Raw genomic sequence first — 13,669 nt, 5'->3', positions numbered from 1 at the left:
GTGGAAATTGCTCCAAACAGCTCAAAGATAAAATTGCCCCTGATCTCTTGCTTTATAACTGAACACTCATCATGTGTAACCATAGGTCTATTATCCCTCCTTTGATTCATATTGATCATTAAAAGCTCTGCACTAAGATGGTTCAGGGCTAAAAACAGCTATCTCTTCAAATACTGCAATGCAATATATTTTTTCCCAGTTAGATAAGTTTCTTTCTGCCAGCTATGACCATAACCCAAGTAATTTTGGTTGTGTAAGGCTGGTCATAGATATATTGACTTTGCCAATCATATCTGGGCAGATTTTATCATTTTGACAGAATGTCTCTGTAGATTTTTTATTCTGTTCCTGATGAATACAATCAGCAATGTTCAGATCCAATTGATAGAAAATGTATTTGAACAGCAAGATGGTCATTTGGTAAACTTTGATCTGTAAGCAGATAATCAGAATGGCAGAAGATGGGCTTGTACAGTACAAAACTATCGGGGTAAAGACTAAATCATTTGGAATCTAATATATTTATTGATGCACATACTAAAATTCCATAAAGGGAACCTTAACTGAGAGGGATATGGATGTTTCCTTTTAAACAATACTAGTTGCCTGGCAGTCCTGCTGATCTCTTTGGCACTGTAGTTGCTGAATCACACACCTGAAACAAGCATGCAGCTAATCCAGTCTGACTTTAGTCAGAGCACCTGATCTGCATGCTTGTTGAGGGGCTGTGACTAAAAGTATTAAAGACATGGGAACAGCAAGAGAGTCAGGCAACTGGTATTATTTTAAAAGGAAAAATGCATGTCCTTCTCAGTTTAGGTTCCCTTTAAGTAGCATAGAGATCTTTCATCAGTGAATATCAATCTGGAACATCATTAAGACATTCTTGAATCATCTGCTGTGAGCTTAAAATATTAGTGCAAGCCCTAGACAGCAGTGTTTTAAACCATTCCAATAATTAATCAACTTTCTTTGAAGTCATTAACAAATTATTGTTTGTAAATTAATTAGAACACCTTTTCAAAATAAGTTTTTTTTCTTAAAGAGAATCTGTATTGTTAAAATTGCACAAAAGTAAACATACCAGTGCGTTAGGGAACATCTCCTATTACCCTCTGTCACAATTTTGCCACTCCCCGCCACATTAAAAGTAGTCAAAAACAGTTTTTAAAAGTTTGTTTATAAACAAACAAAATGGCCACCAAAACAGGAAGTAGGTTGATGTACAGTATGTCCACACATAGAAGATACATCCATACACAAGCAGGCTATATACAGCCTTCCTTTTGAATCTCAAGAGATCAAGATCACTTGTGTGTTTACCTTCTGTCCCCCTGCAGCTCTCATCCACTGAATACTAGTGACAGCTCTGCCCTGTCTGTAATTCCTCAGTATGTGTCAGCCAGCTCCTTTCACACCCTAACAGAGGATGATTTTTATCCAGCTCTCTTCTGTCACTGATAAGAGAGCAGAGACGCTGCTGGCTAATGTAAATAACACACACACTGGAGTGTGCATAGAGGGGCCTGGAGAGGGGTGTGCATAACAGATCAGCACCGAAGAGTTGGCAGCCTTCCAGACACAGGGTGACAAGTCCGACAGGGGAAAGATACATTGATTTATTACAGAGACAGTGATAGTAGAAAGTGCTGCAGTAAGCCAGAGCACATTAGAATAGATTTAAGAACTTGTTGGATGGTAGAAAAAAGGATGACATTTTTGTTACAGAGTCTCTTTAAGGTGCGTACACACGCACTACATCGGCAACGATGGGTCCGTCAGACCCTCCCGCTGGGACGTTCAGCCGACAGAATTGTGTGTACGTGCTGTCGGTGGACTGATAAGCCTGTTTCTGAACGATCCGCTGGGCGGATCATTCAGAAACAGCCTTATCAGTCTGCCGACAGGACATACATACGCACTACAGTCGGCTGAACGTCCGCCCAGCGGGAGGGTCTGATGGATCCATCGTTGCCGGATGTAGTGCGTGTGTACGACCTTTAGGATACTCTCTGATAGAAATGTGTTAGATCTGTAAAATTATTTATTGTATTGAGATAACAATAGTGTCCTTTACTTGCCAGGACAATTGTACTTACTGTCCCATTCTGTCTCCATGTGTCCCCTTTTGCCCCCATGCATCCCCTTCTTTCCCCATGTGTCCACTTCTGTCTCCCCTGTCTCCTCTGCTCCCCCTTGTGTCCTCCTCCACTCCCCCTAAATAAATAAGAGAAGTGGCAGCAAACACAGACCTTTCCTATCTCTCACTGTTCCCCTAGTGCCAGCTTCTGCTCATCGCATCATCAGCAGAAACCGGCACTAAGGGAGCCGTGAGAGAGAGGATTAGGTGAGCCGACTGCTGATGCTGCTTTTATTTATTCAGGGGGAGTGGAGGAAGACACGAGGGGAGCATAGGAAACATGGAGACAATACAGGGAGTCCCCGACACCATGGCTGGTCAGCAGTTCGTATAAGAGGGCATTCCTAAGTTGGGGTCTCCCTGTACTTGGCATATAAGATGCAGTTACTTTTCCTCCCCATTCTTGGGGGAGAAAAAGTGTGTCTTATATCATATGGCAAAAAAAAAAAGAAAAAGAAAATATGTGTATATAAGTTTTTAGTTATATCAAAAATAGAAAAAATAACTTTGCCTTGTGTTGAACCTTACATAGTTACATAATTACATAGTTATTTTGGTTGAAAAAAGACATACGTCCATCGAGTTCAACCAGTATAAAGCACAACACCAGCCTGCTCCCTCACATATCCCTGTTGATCCAGAGGAAGGCGAAAAAACCCTTACAAGGCATGGTCCAACTAGCCCCTAAAGGGAAAAATTCCTTCCCGACTCCAGATGGCAATCAGATAAAATCCCTGGATCAACATCATTAGGCATTACCTAGTAATTGTAGCCATGGATGTCTTTCAACGCAAGGAAAGCATCTAAGCCCCCTTTAAATGCAGGTATAGAGTTTGCCATAACGACTTCCTGTGGCAATGCATTCCACATCTTAATCACTCTAACTGTAAAGAACCCTTTCCTAAATAAATGGCTAAAACGTTTTTCCTCCATGCGCAGATCATGTCCTCTAGTCCTTTGAGAAGGCCTAGGGACAAAAAGCTCATCCGCCAAGCTATTATATTGCTCTCTGATGTATTTATACATGTTAATTAGATCCCCTCTAAGGCGTCTTTTCTCTAGTTTATCTAACCTTTCTTGATAAGTGAGACCTTCCATCCCACGTATCAATTTTGTTGCTCGTCTCTGCACCTGCTCTAAAACTGCAATATCTTTTTTGTAATGTGGTGCCCAGAACTGAATTCCATATTCCAGATGTGGCCTTTCTAGAGAGTTAAACAGGGGCAATATTATGCTAGCATCTCGAGTTTTTATTTCCCTTTTAATGCATCCCAAAATTTTGTTAGCTTTAGCTGCAGCTGCTTGGCATTGAGTACGATTATTTAACTTGTTGTCAATGAGTACTCCTAAGTCCTTCTCCAAGTTTGATGTCCCCAACTGTATCCCATTTATTTTGTATGGTGCTAGTCCATTAGTACGTCCAAAATGCATGACTTTACATTTTAATGCATGACTTTACATTTGACTTTACAATATCTGCCATTTACTGACTGTAAGAGGAAATATGCTACTCTGAATGCCAATCTTTCATTTGTTTTAGATAACACAGCCAGCATTTTAGCACGACGCAGAAGGTTTAGTAGAACATCTCAGGACCTATATTATCTTCCTGTTGTTGTTGTGGATGGTGGAACTCCCCCTTTAAGCAGTACCAGCACCCTTACTATTAGGGTATGTGCATGTGAAAGAGATGGACGAGTAAGAACATGTCATGCTGAAGCCTTTCTTTCATCAGCTGGACTCAGTACTGGAGCCTTAATTGCCATTCTGCTTTGTGTTGTCATTCTACTTGGTGAGTTATGGTTCCATTAATCATTTTATTTGGTCTTTATTTAGTAAGCATTATTAACTGTGGAGATAAATTATCAGGAATTAAACATGGCACCATATGGTCATATCATGCTTAAATCAATAAAGTTTGCAGATTTGTTAATTAAACTCACAACATCTGGATAAATCTGGATAATGGTTATACTTATTTGATTATATTCATCAAATTTAATCAGTTTCAAAAATGCAATATCTGGGTTTGTCGAAATCTTAGTTTTATGATTCTGGCTTTTTAAATGTACTGTCTTTGCCCAAATATGGACTATTTTTAATTAGTTTTCAGCCATAATACTGACCAGAGATGAATAGGAAAATGGAATGTAATTGTAACATGGAAAATAGAAAATCAACTACATGTCACCAGAAAACAAATGCAGCGGGCAGCATGTCACCAGAAAACAAACGCAGTGGGCAGCATGTCACCAGAAAACAAACGCAGTGGGCAGCATGTCACCAGAAAACAAACGCAGCGGGCAGCATTTCACCAGAAAACAAACGCAGCGGGCAGCATGTCACCAGAAAACAAACGCAGCGGGCAGCATTTCACCAGAAAACAAACACAGCGGGCAGCATGTCACCAGATAACAAATGCAGCGGGCAGCATGTCACCAGAAAACAAACGCAGTGGGCAGCATGTCACCAGAAAACAAACGCAGCGGGCAGCATGTCACCAGAAAACAAACGCAGTGGGCAGCATGTCACCAGAAAACAAACGCAGTGGGCAGCATGTCACCAGAAAACAAACACAGTGGGCAGCATGTCACCAGAAAACAAACGCAGCGGGCAGCATTTCACCAGAAAACAAACGCAGCGGGCAGCATGTCACCAGAAAACAAACGCAGCGGGCAGCATTTCACCAGAAAACAAACGCAGCGGGCAGCATGTCACCAGAAAACAAACGCAGCGGGCAGCATGTCACCAGAAAACAAACACAGTGGGCAGCATGTCACCAGAAAACAAACGCAGTGGGCAGCATGTCACCAGAAAACAAACACAGTGGGCAGCATGTCACAGGACATAAACACAATGTGACAAACATTTTACCAGAAAATAACACAGTGGGCCGCATTTTACCTGAAAAAAAAAAAATAAGGTAGTCACCTGACAGAAGTCTTCTCTCTCGGCTGGGCTCTTGCGCGCATCTCCCCCCGGACGTTCCTCCTGCAGCAGGACATCTCCCGCGCTGACAGGCAGAGTGCAGGGCTACGGCAAGATGGCTCCCGAAGCCCTGTACTAGAGACACAAATAGTCTCCAGTACAGGGCTTCGGCAGCCATCTTGCCGTAGCCCTGCTCTGCCTCCCGGGAGACTGCGGGGCTGCGGGATATGAACTGGTGCGGCGGCGTCTAGTAGACGCTGCGGCCAGTTCATAAGCAGCGGTGGCGTGCCAGCAGATTAGGCTACGCGTGCCGGGCCTGGCACGCGTGCCATAGGTTCGCCACCGCTGCCCTAGAGAAATGCACTCTGTATGTATTTAGAGAGTTTAGCCAGTCTAATGCCCCCTGATTCGGGACTAATCACTGTCTTTAGCCAAAGATGGACTTTTTTTAGTTAGTTTTCGGCCATAAAACTGACCAGAGATGCATAGGAAAATGGAATGTAAATGTAACATGGAAAATAGAAAATCAACTATCGATATTCAAGTGAAGTTCAGGAGAAATACCAGCTGTAATATAATATATTGCCTCATTTTTTTTTCAAATGTTGCAACAAAATGTTTTATATCAGACTATGGTTTGTTATGGGTGTTTTTAAAAGAAAGTTCTTGAAAATTCACATTAAAGTCTTAGTAAACCTAACAGTGTTCTTTAAAATAGACCTGAACTCATGCACAGGACAGACGGAAAACATAGATAAATGCACCCTGTATGTATTTGGAGAGTTTCGTCTGTCTTATCCCCCCTCATTTGTGACTAATCACAACTGTAATTTGATCTCTCAGCTGTGTCAGCTGGCTGCCTCAGCAGAGAAGCTTATCTGTAAATACAGGATGTAACCCATATGTCTGCTTCCATGAAAGCAGGGAGTAGACACACTGCAGATTTATTGAAGGATTTTTAACAGCTGTAACAAATACATTTTTTTCTTTAGCCCTTTCTGTCCAAATAACGTATTAAATTAAATTAAACGTTATAATGTGTTCTTTTAAATAAGATATACCATGTTACTGTGTTACGTTCCATGTAAGAATGGGAGAGAGAATAAGAGGGAGAGTGCATTTCTGTAAAAAAAAAAAAAACTCAGAGCAGAAACAACTCCCTTTCGGAAAAAAACTCAGAGTGGAAAGGGTTAAGGGTTATTATGCTGTTGCTTGTATTTTAGAGCAAAGAGGAAGTTCAGGTCCACTTTAACTAGCTAACGACTGACAGCAGCCCCAGAACCACCTAACGCCAATTGGCGTATTTTCCTGGGGCGGGCTACTGCAGGAGATCGGGCACATTTCCTGCATGAGGGGCAGAGCTCCACCCCTCCTTCAGTCTCTGAGCAGTGATTGCCGCTCGGGAGACTGTTAGGCAGCGTTTCGCCGTCTATTTACAGTGTACAGCGCTGCGATCTGCAGCAGCGCTGTACTGGGACAGCCATGTCATCGGCTGAGAAGTGACTGGCTGTCATAGGATGAAGCCTGATCACACTGATTGGCTGGCAGGGGGAGGGAGGGAGCAGGGTGAAAAACACAAAACATGTTTTTATTAACAAAATAAAACAATAAATATTTATTAAAAAAAAAGTATGATATAATGAATTCTATGTGTAGTACAGATAATTAATAGAACATTAGTAGCAAAGATAAGAGTCTTATATTTTTATTTTCAGTTATATAGTTGTTTTTCTATAACACTGCATCATTCTCTAATACTTACAGTTTACAAATTATACTCTACATTTTAAAAGATGAAACAGAGCAGAGCTAATGACCCTTTGAATCTCCTGGCAGATAAACCTTAAACAAACAAAAAACAGCGAGAGACAGGTTGAGATAAGTGCTTCAGAAAATAGCATTTCTCTTTGACTAAATTAGTCGGAATGCTCAGAGATAACAACTGAAGTTTCTTAACGGTGCGTACACACGCACTACTAAATGCAACAACGGGTCCGCCGTCCCTCCCACTGGGCGGTCTTTAGCCGACAGTATGCGCGTGTGTACGCGCTGTCGGCGGACTGATAAGGCTGTTTCTGAATGATCTGCTCAGCGCCTGGTGTAGCCTAAATCCCAACTTCGGCTACAAAGGGCACATGGTGTAGCCCATATATGACAACTTCGGCTACAAAGGGCACATGGTGTATCCCATATATGCCAACTTCGGCTACAAAGGGCGCCTGGTGTAGCCCATATGCCAATTTCAGCTACAAAGGGCACATGGTGTAGCCCATATATGCCAACTTCGCTACAAAGTACGCCTGGTGTAGCCGAAAAAGCTAGTTTTCGTTTATTTAAAACGATGCTGTGATAGGCAAAATTTGTTCGGCTATAAAATGGCTCTAGATATAGCTAAGAAAAGTGATTATTATGACCTAACTGCTCCCTACTCTCACACAGAACCCTCCCCTGATGGTGCCTAACCCAAACCCCCTAGGTGGTGCCTAACACTAATACCCCCCATTTGGTGCCTAACCCTAAGACTCCCCAGGTGGTGCCTAACCCTAAGACTCCCCTGGTGGTGCCTAACCCTAAGACCCTCCCAGGTGGTCCCTAATCCTAAGACCCCCCCCCAAGGTGGTGCCTAACCCTAAGACCCCCCAGGTGATGCATAACCCTAAGACCCCCCCAGGTGGTGCCTAACCCTAATCTCCCCCTTCCCCACCGCTTGTGATGCTTAATCCTAACCTCCCCTGCACCCTTGAATCAAAAATCTCGGCTATAAAAGATTTGTAGCAGAATCAAAAACCTTGTAGCCTAAAACCTTGTAGTTGAATAAAAAAATGGGCTACAAAGGGGTCCCCTACTCTAGCCAAAAACCTTGTAGCTGAATAAAAATATGGGCTACAAAGGTGCGCCCTACTGTAGCCTAAAACCTTGTAGCTGAATAAAGATATGGGCTACAAAGGTGCGCCCTACTGTAGCCGAAAACCTTGTAGCCAAATAAAAATATGGGCTACAAAGGGGCACCCTACTGTAGCCGAAAACCTTATAGCTGATTAAAAATATGGGCTACAAAGGGGTGCCCTTTTGTAGCCAAAAACCTTGTAGTCGAATAAAAAATATGGGCTACAAAGGGGTGCCCTACTGTAGCCGAAAACCTTGAAGCCAAAAAAAAAAATAATATGGTCTACAAAAGGGCACCCACTTGTAGCCTATATCAAAACTCGGAAGTCCTTTTCACCACCTTGTAGCCCATATTTGCAGAAATAACATTGATGTCTATGGAGGAGCCCTTTTCCTTTTCAATGGATCCCCGATTGCGAATCAAAATCACATGTAAAAAAACGATTAAAAATTGGAATCGGAATTGCATGCAGTGTGCAGGGAGCCTAATGATGTAATTCCTTATAAGAAATAGTGGCTATGATAAATAAATCCACTCCAACAGATTTCAGCATAGAATAAGCTAAAGTACACAGTCTGATTCAGCAATACAGGAATTTGCACTTTTTTTTAAAGAGTCACTTCAGGGATATATTTCATGCTCCTTCTCTCCACGGTTTAAAAAAAACAAAAACAAACAGTATGGCCATCCAAGCAGGCATACATGATGATGTACGGAAGAAGCTGGATCTAAATAAATCAATAATAATAATAATTTGCTTTAGACAATGAACAACAAGCTAAAATGTGACAAACATACACATTCTAGTGTGGATCATTTGGGGCATAAAATACTCAGAGCTGAGTATTATTTTTTTTTTATTTATAAACATACCATAGGCCCTTGTTCAATACACAAGTTTTCTCCTAGAAGATAATTTTTCATCTTCTGTTTAACCACTTAATGACAAGCAGACTTATAAAAACATCCTACTAGAGCCCCTTAACGGCTCCAGGAGGTTTTTATAACTCAAACAGTACTGTTGCTGCTGTGCAAGTGCACGCTCACACACATACACGTGTGTGCTCCTGCATGTGCACGTGCGTTCCTGTGTGCGTGCGCGTGCGTTCCTGTGTGCGTGCACGTGCGTTCCTGTGTGCGTACATGTTTGTGCTCCCGCATGTGCACGTGCAATCCTGTGTGCGTGCACGTGCGTTCCTGTGTGCGTGCACGTGCGTTCCTGTGTGCGTACATGTTTGTGCTCCCGCATGTGCACGTGCGTTCCTGTGTGCGTGCACGTGCGTTCCTGTGTGCGTACATGTTTGTGCTCCCGCATGTGCACGTGCGTTCCTGTGTGCGTGCACGTGCGTTCCTGTGTGCGTACACCTTTGTGCTCCCGCATGTGCACGTGCGTTCCTGTGTGCGTGCACGTGAGATTAGTGAGAAAAAAAACACCATAGAAAAAATACACCTTTATTTCCAAATAATATATTGTCAACATACTTTGTACTAGGGACATATTTAAAATCTTGTGATAACCAGGACACATAGGCAGATACAATGAGTGGATTTTATGTACAGTAGCAGTGTTTATATTAAAATTATAGGGGATGGAATTGGAGAAATTGTGTATTTTTTCATTTTTCCTTGTTTTTCCCTTTAAAATGCATAGAAAATAAAGTAATTACTGAAAACAAATAGCAACCCAAAAAAGCCTAATTGGCAGTGAAAAAAACAAGATATTGATCATTTTATTGTGATTAGTAGTGATTAAGCTATTGATGAGCACTGAAAGGTGAAAATCGCTCTGGTCCATTAGGGTAAAAAACGGTTTGGGCTCAAGTGGCTAAAATAACTTTTCAGCACACTGCAAATGATAAAGTACCATTAAGTAGGTGAAAAAAAAGTACTCTTAACATTATTCTGAGTATTTTTCTGCTTACTGGTGGCTTAAAAAACATTTAATTTATAAGGTGTGAAAATAACACCTAGCAGAAAACTTAGGGAAAAAGTGAATGGAATAAGGGCCAAAATCTCATATAACCTCAACATATTGATGTTTAAGATTATAATACTTTTGAACATAAAAATCTTTCTCTTGACTGTCCTAATATTCATTGACTGCAGCCACAACCTCGTCAACCCATTCAAATCTTTTTCCTCACAAGTGGTCTTTAAATGAATATGTAAATTGTAGAAAATATGTTTCACAATATATCCCTCATTTCCATGAAATCTTTGGCAAAATGGAATGTGTTTAAATATATTATCCCCTAGTATTGTTACACACACACATCCACTTTATAGTGGCTCAAAATATTGGAGAGGTTGTTTCATATCATTGTCCATATATAGCTTATGTTGCAGTTACATTTTCTATGTGCAGAAAAAGAAAAGGTAAAAATGAAGATCCAACAAAAATTCCAAGACATATTTCCACTAAAATTACTGACAAGAGATATGTTTGAAAGGGAAGCACTTCTTAGGACATTCTATGAAACCCCCATCTGCCTGAATTCATTCCACCTTCTGGCTATTACAGCTTTATGTAGTTGCGAAAAATAATGAGCACAGCATATTAATTTAATGTATATGTTTAAAATGTGCCTTTTCTCTCTCTTTTTTAGCCATTGTGGTTCTTTTTATAACTCTCAGGAGAGGAAAGAAAGAACCTCTAATCATCGCTGAAGAAGATATTCGTGAAAATGTTGTAACATATGATGATGAAGGTGGTGGGGAGGAAGACACAGAGGCTTTCGACATTTCAGCACTTCGAAACCCATCTGCTGCTGAGGATTTAAAATACAGAAGGGATGTAAGGCCAGAAGTAATGTGTACTCCAAAGCTTCAAGATCAGACGGACGCTGACACTATCAATGTCCAGGAATTTCTCAGTCAGAAACTGGCTGCAGCAGACTGTGACCCGAGTGTCCCTCCTTATGACTCTTTACAGACATATGCTTATGAAGGTGAACGGTCTGAAGAAGGATCCATCAGTTCGCTAGATTCGCTAGGAACACCTTCTGACCAGGATTACACTTTTCTGGATGACTGGGGACCTGAGTTCAAAAAACTAGCAGAACTCTATGGAGAAAAGGAGTCTGAAAGAACAACTTAGTTTATTACATAAACTGTTTTATTTACAGAACAACTTGAGGCATAACCACAATAAAACAATAAATTCATACCTGGAACTCAGCAAGCTGTTCACTTTTACTGTAGAAGCAAGTGCCATTTTCATATTTAAAACTGGGTTTCAGATTTTGAAAAAAAAAAATACAAAAGCAAAAACTATTTTCCCTTGTGTATATTTTTTAACTTGATCAATAAAGTCGATGGTTCCACATCCATACAGGATATGCAAAATGATCAAAGCATTTATATTTTACTACTTAATAAAGTATAAAACAGCAGGGAAAGGGGAAATATACCCTTAAGTGTGTTCTATACTCCACCTACCATGTCCCAACATATAATCATCTAAAACCAGATTATTGCTTAGCAAAGATGTAAACACTACAGGTCCTTCTAAAAAAAATTTGCATATTGTGATAAAGTTCATTATTTTCTGTAATGTACTGATAAACATTAGACTTTCATATATTTTAGATTAATTACACACAACTGAAGTAGTTCAAGCCGTATATTGTTTTAATATTGATGACTTTGGCATACAGCTCATGAAAACCCCAAATTCCTATCTCAAAAAATTAGCATATTTCATCCGACCAATAAAAGAAAAGTGTTTTTAAAACAAAAGAAGACAACCTTCAAGTAATTATGTTCAGTTATGCTCTCAATACTTGGTCAGGAATCCTTTTGCAGAAATGACTGCTTCAATGTGGCGTGGCATGGAAGCAATCAGCCTGTGGCACTGCTAAGGTGTTATGGAGACCCAGGATGCTTCAATAGCGGCCTTAAGCTCATCCAGAGGGTTGGGTCTTGCGTCTCTCAACTTTCTCTTTGCAATATCCCACAGATTCTCTATGGGGTTCAGGTCAGGAGAGTTGGCAGGCCAATTGTGCGCAGTAATACCATGGTCAGTAAACCATTTATCAGTGGTTTTGGCACTGTGAGCAGGTGCCAGGTCATGCTGAAAAATAAAGCTTTTTAGCAGATAGAAGCATGAAGTGCTCCAAAATCTCCTGATAGCTAGCTGCATTGACCCTGCCCTTGATAAAACACAGTGGACCAACACCAGCAGCTGACATGGCACCCCAGACCATCACTGACTGTGGGTACTTGACACTGGACTTCAGGCCTTTTGGCATTTCCCTCTCCCCAGTCTTCCTCCAGACTCTGGCACCTTGATTTCCGAATGACATGCAAAAGTTGCTTTCATCCGAAAAAAGTACTTTGGACCACTGAGCAACAGTCCAGTGCTGCTTCTCTGTAGCGCAGGTCAGGCGCTTCTGCCGCTGTTTCTGGTTCAAAAGTGGCTTGGCCTGGGGAATGCGGTACCTGTAGCCCATTTCCTGCACACGCCTGTACACGGTGGCTCTGGATGTTTATACTCCAGACTCAGTCCACTGCTTCCGCAGGTCCCCCGAGGTCTGGAATCGGTCCTTCTCCACAATCTTCCTCAGGGTCCGGTCACCTCTTCTCGTTGTGCAGCGTTTTCTGCCACACTTTTTCCTTCCCACAGACTTCCCACTGAGGTGCCTTGATACAGCACTCTGGGAACAGCCTATTCATTCAGAAATTTCTTTCTGTGTCTTACCCTCATGCTTGAGGGTGTCAATGATGGCCTTCTGGACAGCAGTCAGGTAGGTAGTCTTACCCATGATTGCGGTTTTGAGTAATGAACCAGGCTGGGAGTTTTTAAAAGCCTCAGGAATCTTTTGCAGGTGTTTAGAGTTAATTCGTTGATTCAGATGATTAGGTTAATAGCTCGTTTAGAGAACCTTTTCATGATATGCTAATTTTTTGAGATAGGAATTTTGGGTTTTCATGAGCTGTATGCCAAAATCATCAATATTAAAACAATAAAAGGCTTGAACTACTTCAGTTGTGTGTAATGAATCTCAATATATGAAAGTCTAATGTTTATCAGTACATTACAGAAAATAATGAACCTTATCACAATATGCTAATTTTTTTGAGAAGGACCTGTATATGAAAACGCTGTACAAAGGGAATCTGATATGAAAGGAAAGACAGAGCAGGACTAGACTCTCCACAGCAACATTTCATGTCTCAACATTCTTAGATAATGAATTGTTTAGTAAAATAAGAAATGGAAAAACGTTGTTCAGTTCCATATTGTTATGGACAGCTCTGTCCAACTCTGTCCTTGCTTGCCAGACAGCCTTTGTATCTAGGTAATGGCTTTTAAGAGAACCTGAGGCAGCATGGAACACAAAAGAGATACTTACCTAGGTAGAGGAAAGCCTCTGGAACCTCCTCCTTTCCCCATAGCTGCTTCTCAGGACCCTCTGGAAGGTTGTGGCCATGCTTGTCTTCGTTTATGAGCATGGCTGTCGTGTGTCCACGCGAAACATGGTGCGAGCAGCATGGAGATGCTTGTGAATGAGCGGCTTGGATTTATTGCACAAATGCTGCCATACTCATGCAGGCACAGTATGGCCTTTGCTCAAACCCGCAGGGAGTGCAACCATGATAACATATCCTGCAACCTTGTTGGATAAGTTCTGAAGGTTGGAGACAGGAGGACATGAAGCCTCTGCAGGATCCAGAGGCTTCCCTCTACCTAGGTAAGTATCTCTTTTTTTTGT

At 41.5% G+C, this 13,669-nt stretch overlaps 1 protein-coding gene across 3 annotated transcripts in view; it reads left to right on the top strand.

Annotated features, from left to right (window-relative positions):
• CDH18 (cadherin 18) overlaps nt 1–11,320 on the top strand; it is an 809,510-nt gene extending 798,190 nt beyond the window's left edge. For 2 of the 3 annotated variants that reach the window (XM_068236726.1, XM_068236725.1), the window contains 2 exons: nt 3,681–3,932; nt 10,562–11,308. In XM_068236726.1, the coding sequence (XP_068092827.1) occupies nt 3,681–3,932; nt 10,562–11,052 (743 nt within the window). In that variant the 3' untranslated portion in view covers nt 11,053–11,308. Of the gene's footprint in view, nt 1–3,680; nt 3,933–10,561 lie in introns of all 3 variants that reach the window. The other variant, XM_068236728.1, reaches the window with a different exon arrangement.
• The last annotated feature ends 2,349 nt before the right edge of the window (nt 11,321–13,669 follow it).

Source organism: Hyperolius riggenbachi, chromosome 5 (genome assembly GCF_040937935.1).
Source record: "Hyperolius riggenbachi isolate aHypRig1 chromosome 5, aHypRig1.pri, whole genome shotgun sequence".
NCBI classification, from domain to species: domain Eukaryota; kingdom Metazoa; phylum Chordata; class Amphibia; order Anura; family Hyperoliidae; genus Hyperolius; species Hyperolius riggenbachi.
The sequence above is the reverse complement of the archived record's forward strand: the minus strand, read 5'-3'. Positions and strand labels throughout refer to the sequence as shown.